Below are 7,500 nucleotides of genomic sequence, written 5' to 3'. Positions count from 1 at the left end.
TCCTCATTGCCCCTAACCGCTTCTGCCTGCCAGCCTGATCACCCCCTAACCACTCCCCTGCCAGCCTGTTTGCCCCTAACTAACTGCCCTCCCCTGCAGGCCTGGTCACCCCTAACTGCCCTCCCCTGCAGGCCTGGTTGCCCCTGACTGCCCTCCCCTGCTGGCCTGGTCACCCCTAACTGCCCTCCCCTGCAGGCCCAGTCACCCCCAACTGCCCTCCCCTGCAGGCCTGGTCCCTCCCAACTGCCCTCCCCTGCTGGCTTGATCGCCCCCAACTGCCCTCCCTTGCAGGTCTGGTCCCGCCCAACTGCCCTCCCCTGTCGGCCATCTTGTGGTGGCCATCTTGTGTCCACATGGGGGCAGGATCTTTGACCACATGGGGGTAGCCATCTTGTGTGTTGGAGTGACAGTCAATTTGTATGTTACTCTTTTAATAGATAGGATTTCAGAGAGGAAAGGAGAGGGGGAGAGAGAAACATCCATGATGAGAGAGAATCACAGATCAGCTGCCTCCTGCACGCCCCCTACTGGGGATGAAGCCCGCCACCCGGGCACGTGCCCTTGACCGGGAATTGAACCCTGACCTCCTGGTTCCTAGGTCGACACTCAACCACTGAGCCACGCGGGCTGGGCTCCATTGATTTCTTAGACAGAGTGGAAGGGAGGGAGGAGAGAGAGAGAGAGACATGGACATGAAAGAAATACATCGATTGTTGCCTCCTGTTGGAGCCCCAACTGGGGCCAGGGTTCGAACCTGCAACCAAGGTACGTCCCCTTGACCAGGAATCGAACCCGGGACCCTCTGGTCCGAGGTCCGGCGCTCTAACCACTGAGCCACACCAGCCAGGGCAGCATCCGTGTTTCAATCCCTCCAGATTCCCTCAGAAACGCAGGGCAACTGGGACCGCAAAAGGCCACACCTCCTGGCCACGTGGTCCACGAAGGTGACACGGAACCCGTGAACCTCAGCACAGGATGAGCGCGTGGGGTCGAACCCCCTCCGCCATCAGGAGCTGCGGGTGGAGGTCGCAGAGGGCAGAGAAAGGGGGGTTCTCCTGTCCTGGGAGCCCCAGGTGGAAATCACCGAGAAGTATCTGCCCCTCAAAAAGTGGACCCTACTCTGCAATGAATCCTCAGCCGGGAGGCCGAGAGGGCAGGCTGTGGGAGGGGACAGAGACGGCGGGGGCCGGCGGGGTGTGGCTCAGTGGTCGAGCATCAACCTACGAACCAGGAGGTCAGGGTTCGATTCCCAGTCAGGGCACATGCCTGGAGTTGTGGGCTCGATGCCCAGGAGGGGGCGTGCAGGAGGCAGCCGATCCATGATTCTCTCTCCTCATGGATGTTTCTCTCTCTCCCTGTCCCTTCCTTTTGAAATCAATAGAAATATATTAAAAGCAAATGAACAAACAAAGAACGGCAGAGGAGGGCCCTCAGAGGCTCCTGACGCGGGTGCGGAGGTGCGTGGGGAGAGGGTCAGGCAGCAGGGCTGGCTCATCAGGAGAGCGGGCACCTCCTCCTGAGGTCCAACCTCACGGCCACGGGGACCTGCCCTGCAGGAACGGTCCGTCCCAGGAGGGTGGTGGTGGCAGGTGCCCCCCATGCAGTTCCCTCCCTGCCTTCGCTCTAGTCCGAAGTCCCCTCCCTGCCCTCGCTCTAGTCTGCAGCTCCCTCCCTGCCCTCGCTCTAATCTGTAGTCCCCTCCCTGCCCTTGCTCTCATCTGCAGTTGCACGTTTGGCTAGTCCAGCCCCGGCCTGTCTGCCCTGGGGCACAGCCCTCTCCTGGAGGCGGGGCATTCTGCTCTGGGCACGCTGTCCCAGCAGCTGGTATGCAGCAGGTGCTCAGTAAACGCCTGTGGGAGGAGCCGGTGGGCGGAGCCCGCGGGGAAAGGGGAAGGCCCGGGAACCTTACTTGTTGTAGAGCACGATGTCGGGCTTCCAGATCTTCTGGGCCGGGACCCGCAGGAACTCCGCCCCATCGTAGTCCGAGGGGTCCCACTTCAGCTTGTAGTCGTTCCAGATCTGGGGGGGAGGGGGGTTGGGGGAGGCAGCAAGGAGACCCGCGTGGCTTACTTCTCTCGCACCCCCCGCCCTGGCGACTCCCCACCCCTGCCCCGTGGCACGGAGACGCCTCCACGCCGCAGTCCACACGGGCCCAATGCCGCGTGTGGGTGACAGTGGGGAGCGCAGTGGGCTGTGGGCGCGGGCCACCCCCTTGTCAATCATGTAAGGGCCTCCAGTGTTTACTCAGACCAGGTCTGGTCCGTGTGTGCTGTTTGGTTTTTTTAAAATATACTAGAGGCCCGGTGCATGAAATCCGTGCACGTGGGGGAGGGGGTCCCCTCTGCCCAGCCTGGACCCTCTCCAATCCGGACCCCTGGCTCCTAACTGCTCACCTGCCTGCCTGCCTGATCGCCCCTAACTGCCCCCCCGCCAGCCTGGTCACCCCCAACTGCCCCCCTGCTGCCAGCCTGGTTGCCCCTCACTGCCCCCCTCTGCTAGCCTGGTCGGTTATTACTATGCGGGCATCGTGATCAATTTGCATATTACCCTTTTATTAGTATAGATTTTTATTTATTTCAGAGAGGAAGGGAGAGGGGAGACAGACACATCCATGATGAGAAAGGATCATGGATCGGCTGCCTCCTGCACGCCCCACACTGGGGATGGAGCCCGCAACCCGGGCATGTGCCCTGACCGGGGATCGAACCCTGACTTCCTGGTTCCTAGGTCGACGCTCAGCCACTGAGCCACGCCGGCCAGGCTGAGCTCGTGCTGTTGACGTCCTTCCCCACCAGGTCCCCCAAACAGGGTGCCCATCACACACAGCACCCTGGTGAGCGGGGCTGGTCTCTGCAGGGTTTGGGGAGAGGCCCCACGCCCCCCTCGGGGCCCAAGAAGCATTGGGTGCAGAGGCTGGGAGCCCCTGAGGGGACAGGGGCGTGTGGCCTGAGGGAGCGTGTGCCAGGGGGACCGCGTGGGCACTGGCCCTCCCGGCTTTCCAGGCTCCTGGAGGAGGCTCGCGACCCGGGCGGGTGGCAGGTCACGGTCAGGCCAGAGAGTTATCTGTCCAGGTCTCGGCCGGGCCTCCCTGGGGAGGCCACGCGGGAGACGAGGTCTTTGGCCTCCATCTGAACAGGGGGCCCCCACCCTGCCAACAGCGACCGCAGCATCTGACTCTGACGTCAGGAGGAGTTTTCGGCAAGAGGAAGGGAAGGGGGTGACCCACAGCCCACCCTAGAGGTGGGGGCCAGGCCTGCACGCCCGGATCTGTCCCATCTGGGCTTGCGGGACCAGGCCCTGCAGTCCTTGGGGGGAACCTTGGGCCCCAGGACCCCCACTCAATGGCCCCAGGCCCCCCATTCAATGGCCCCAGGTCCCCCACTCAATGGGCCCCAGGCCTCCACTCAATGGGCCCCAGGCCCCCCACTCAATGGGCCACAGGCCCCCCCACTCAATGGCCCCAGGCCCCCCCACTCAATGGGCCCCAGGCTGGGTCTACAGAAAGGAAGCCAGCAGAGCAGTCACCACCAGGGGGCAGCAGTGTGCAGGGCCTAGGCACTTACTTGCTTGAGCCACAGGTTGGTCTCCATAATCTGGTTGACCTCGTCCTGGAAAGGTAGAATTAGGGGGGATGCGTGAAGGACCACAGCTAGGCCCCGGGAAAGCCTCCCCACGGCCACAGCCCCGCACCCCACGGCCACGGCCTGGCCCCCTTGCCCGGCACTCACCACCTTCACCAGCTGGGACATGGACACCTCGAACTGGACGATGACGGCATCCGACACGTTGGCCACGGGCCGGATGATCTCATTGTAGTCCTCGAACAGCCGATCGAACAGGCGGTGCTCGGCCTCAGAGCCATGGGCCCCTGAGGGAAGGAGCCCCATTAGGACCATGACCCCTCGCCAGGCCCCGCCCGGGACAGCCTCCTCTGCACCCCCAGGGCGGGGGGTGGGCGGGGACGGACTCTGGGACTTTTGGGCAAGCCTGAGTTGTGGGTGTGGATACTCCCTGGGAGCTGTGTGACCTCAGGCAAGTGGCTTCGCCTCTCTGAACCTCAGCTGCTTTATCCGTGAAAACAAAGACTGTACATGCGTCCCCGTTGTAGGGTTGTTACAAGGGAGGGGCTTGCCGGGGTTCTTGTCCCAGCTTTACAAAGGGTTCAGCAATCTGGAGAAAGGGGCTGCGTGTAGATTCAAGGAGTCCAAGGACGAAAGATAATTTTGAAAGGCATTGGGGGTCGGAGGAGCTTCCGCTAAAGGAGCTAAAGACTCTCTCCTTGTCTCAGGACCCTTGCTTTTTATTAACACAATTTGTCCTAAGGCAAGGTGGCGATAATACACTTCAGAGGGTAGGGTACACAGAAGCATTGTCAGATTGGGGAACAGCCTACAGCTGTTCAGGTGTTTGGCCAACAGGAGGCAGTAACATGCAGATTGAGAAGCCCTGAGCTGTCTGGCAGCAGACAATCATCCTATTCAGGTTTGGGGGGAGTGCCGTTTAGCCATTCCAACAGGTGACTACATATGTGGCTCAGCCCTTGTTGAGCCCCCAAGTTCCATCAACCTTTTGATGAAACTTTGCAATTATGACATGCTGGACCTGGCTTCCGGCAGGGGCTCAGCTCGGTGCCGGCATAAGGTCAGAGCCCAGGTGCACCCCTTCTCCTCGCTGTTGCGATGGGGCAGGTGCGTGGTCCACAGGGGTACAGCCCCTGGCGGCTTCTGGAATGGAGGTGACCCAGGGCCAGGTGTGCTGCCTCCTAGCCTCCCGGAGGGGGGCGCTGCAGCCCAGGCCTGGGGCTCCCCTCCATCCCACGCGGGACCCTGTCAGGGTCTGGCCGCCAACCCTCTTACGGGAGAAGTTGGGCGCCTACATGGCTCCGTGGGTCTTAGAGGGTGAGCCAGGGTCCCTGCGGAGGCCCCCTTCACATCCTGATGGGAGACCCTAAACTCTCTGAAACCTTTGGGGACCCCTTTACATCCCAGGATATTTCCCCATTGCTTTTTAGAGAGAGAGGAAGGGAGGAGGGGGGGGGGAGAGGAGAGAGAGAGAGAAACATGGATGTGAGGGTGGGTTGGTTGCCTCTGACATGCATCCACAGTGCCCGTGACCGGAATTGAACCAGGACCCTTTGGTCCACGGCCTGATGCTCTGTCCACTGAGCCAAACCGGCCAGGGCCACCCCAGGCATTAGAATTTGGGGGGGCGGGTAATGAGGGGAAGTTTCTCCAGGGCTAGAAATGCGATCGTACCTGCTCCCTTCCCGTCCCTCCCCCCAATGAAGGAGGGGCTACAGGAGCGGGGGGTGGGGGGGTGTGCAAGGCGCTCTGAGCGGAGGGAGCCTCAGCATGGAGGCGGCTCTGAGCGCACGGCCACATCCTGTGTCCCCCCCGCCCCCCCAAACCCTCGCCCCTTCCCACAACCGGCCCTCCCAGGCCAGAGACCTCTGGCGAGGGGTCGGGGCCGTTTCTCCGTGACCCGGCAGAGGCGGGGCGCGCGCTCGTGGCGGAGCCGAGAGAAGGCAGGAGGGGGGGGCTGGTGCGCAAGCTTTCCCCCCATCGCCCCCCCACACACACCCGGCCCGAACCGAGTGCCCCCTCCCCCAGGGAGCCTTCCAGTCTTTGCCTCTCTGGCCTCAGTCTCTCCCGTCTACGTGCAACGATGCACACAGTGGGGCCAGCGCTCGGAGCAGAGGCCAAGGAGGCAGCGCCCACGGGAAGGGCGCGTCCCCAGCCCGCGCGCCGCCGGCCGCGGGAGTGCGCGCGGGGCCGACCCCCCTCCTCGCCCCGCTCCCCCGCTCGGACTCCGCGTCGCCTCTCGGGGCGCCCGTCCCGCGGCCTCCCCCGCGCTTACCGGGGAGCAGCAGCAGCAGCAGCAGCAGCAGGAGTGGGTGCGCCCCGCGCGAGGGTGCGCCCATGGCCGTTCGTCTGGCTGCCCGGAGGCCCCGAGCGACCGGGAGCGGATTCGGGGGGGGGCGAGGCGGCCTCGGCCCGTGGGGCTCCCCGCGCGCGGCCGCTCGGAGACAAAGGGGGCGGGGATCGCGGGGCTCGGGTCTCTCCCAGCCTCCCGCCCGCCGCGCGCCGGGTAGTCGGGTCGGGCGCTCGCTCCGGGGATGCGCGGGGTCTGGTGCGGGGTGCGGCCGCGCCCGCCAATCCGAGCGGGGGCCCGCCGGCCCCGCCCCGCCCCGCCCCGCCCGCCCCGCCCGCCCGTCGGGAGCTGGGCCGCGGGTCTGGGAGGCGCACCACGTGGGATCCTGTGCCCTGGCGCGCCCCGCGCGTCCCCGCATCTGGGGGCTGGCCCACCCGAGGGCCGAGGGCCTCTCACGCACCTCAGGAGGAGGCCGCAGGATTTGGACGCGATGAAGTAAGTGTGAGATATCGGAGGTGAGATCCTGCTACTTTTTGTTGTGTGTTTTTTAAAATATATTTTGATTTTTTACAGAGAGGAAGGGAGAGGGAGAGAGAATTAGAAACATCCATCAGCTGCCTCCTGCACACCCCCCACTGGGGATGTGCCTGCAACCAAGGTACCTGCCCTTGACCGGAATCAAACCCGGGACCTTTCAGTCTGCAGGCCGAGGCTCTATCCACTGAGCCACACCGGCCAGGGCTCGCTACTTGGTTTGTGAGATCCATGTGCGCGCGGGAGGAGGGGGATCGGAGGCAGCTGGGGTCGAATTGGTCAGGAGCCGAATTGTTGCGGGTCCGTGAGGGGTGGCTGGAGGGTTACTGTGCTGTTTAGAGTGTTTGAAATGCCTGCTTATAGAAAGTGAATGGAAAGAAAGAAAAAGTACGCCCAGCCGGCATTGCTCATTGGTTGAGCTTGGACCGATGAACAAGGTTCGATTCCTGGTCGCGGCACATGCCCGGGTTGCGGGCTGGATCCCCAGTAGGCGGCGTGCAGGAGGCAACTGATCAATGCTTCCCTCTCTCTGTCTCTCTCTCTCCTTCTCCCTTCCTCTCTGAAATCAACAAAAGTGTATTTAAAAAATAATAATTAAATGACCAAAGCAGTCAAACAGATACTCCACCCAAGAGGATATTCAGAAGGCAAAAAAAAAAAATAATAATAATCGCCCTAAGCTGTGTGGCTCAGTGGATAGAGCATCGGCCTGCAGACTGAAGGGTCCCAGGTTCGGTTCTGGTCAAGGGCATGTACCTTGGTTGCGGGCACATCCCCAGTAGGGGGCGTGCAGGAGGCAGCTGATCGATGTGTCTCTCTCATCGATGTTTCTAACTCTCCCTCTCCCTTCCTCTCTGTAAAAAATCAATAAAGTATATATATTTTTAAAAATCACAGCTCTGTGCATAATTGCCCCAAACTGGTCACAACCTCAACGTGTTGAACATCCACATTGCCAAGGAACAAAATGGTGGCCTCAGCGACTTGGACGAGTCTCAAAGGCATGACGTGAGCGAGCGGAGGTCTCGTACCGTGCAACGCGTGTAAATAGCATTGCTGACTAGACTAGACCAAGTGATGGAGAAGGATGGGTGG

At 62.2% G+C, this 7,500-nt stretch overlaps 1 protein-coding gene across 1 annotated transcript in view; it reads right to left on the bottom strand.

Moving 5' to 3' along the window:
* The window catches only part of CHRNA3 (cholinergic receptor nicotinic alpha 3 subunit), a 12,952-nt gene extending 6,999 nt beyond the window's left edge, over nt 1-5,953 (bottom strand). The window contains exons 1-4 of the mRNA XM_079764098.1: nt 5,857-5,953; nt 3,729-3,868; nt 3,564-3,608; nt 1,910-2,019 (exon numbers count right to left, since the gene is read on the bottom strand). Of these exons, the coding sequence (XP_079620224.1) occupies nt 1,910-2,019; nt 3,564-3,608; nt 3,729-3,868; nt 5,857-5,920 (359 nt within the window). The 5' untranslated portion in view covers nt 5,921-5,953. The remainder of the gene's footprint in view (nt 1-1,909; nt 2,020-3,563; nt 3,609-3,728; nt 3,869-5,856) is intronic.
* Between the last annotated feature and the right edge of the window lie 1,547 nt (nt 5,954-7,500).

This window comes from Cnephaeus nilssonii (genome assembly GCF_951640355.1).
Source record: "Cnephaeus nilssonii genome assembly, chromosome: 24".
In the NCBI taxonomy this organism is placed as follows: domain Eukaryota; kingdom Metazoa; phylum Chordata; class Mammalia; order Chiroptera; family Vespertilionidae; genus Cnephaeus; species Cnephaeus nilssonii.
Note: the sequence above shows the minus strand (reverse complement) of the source record. Positions and strands in the feature narration are given on the sequence as shown.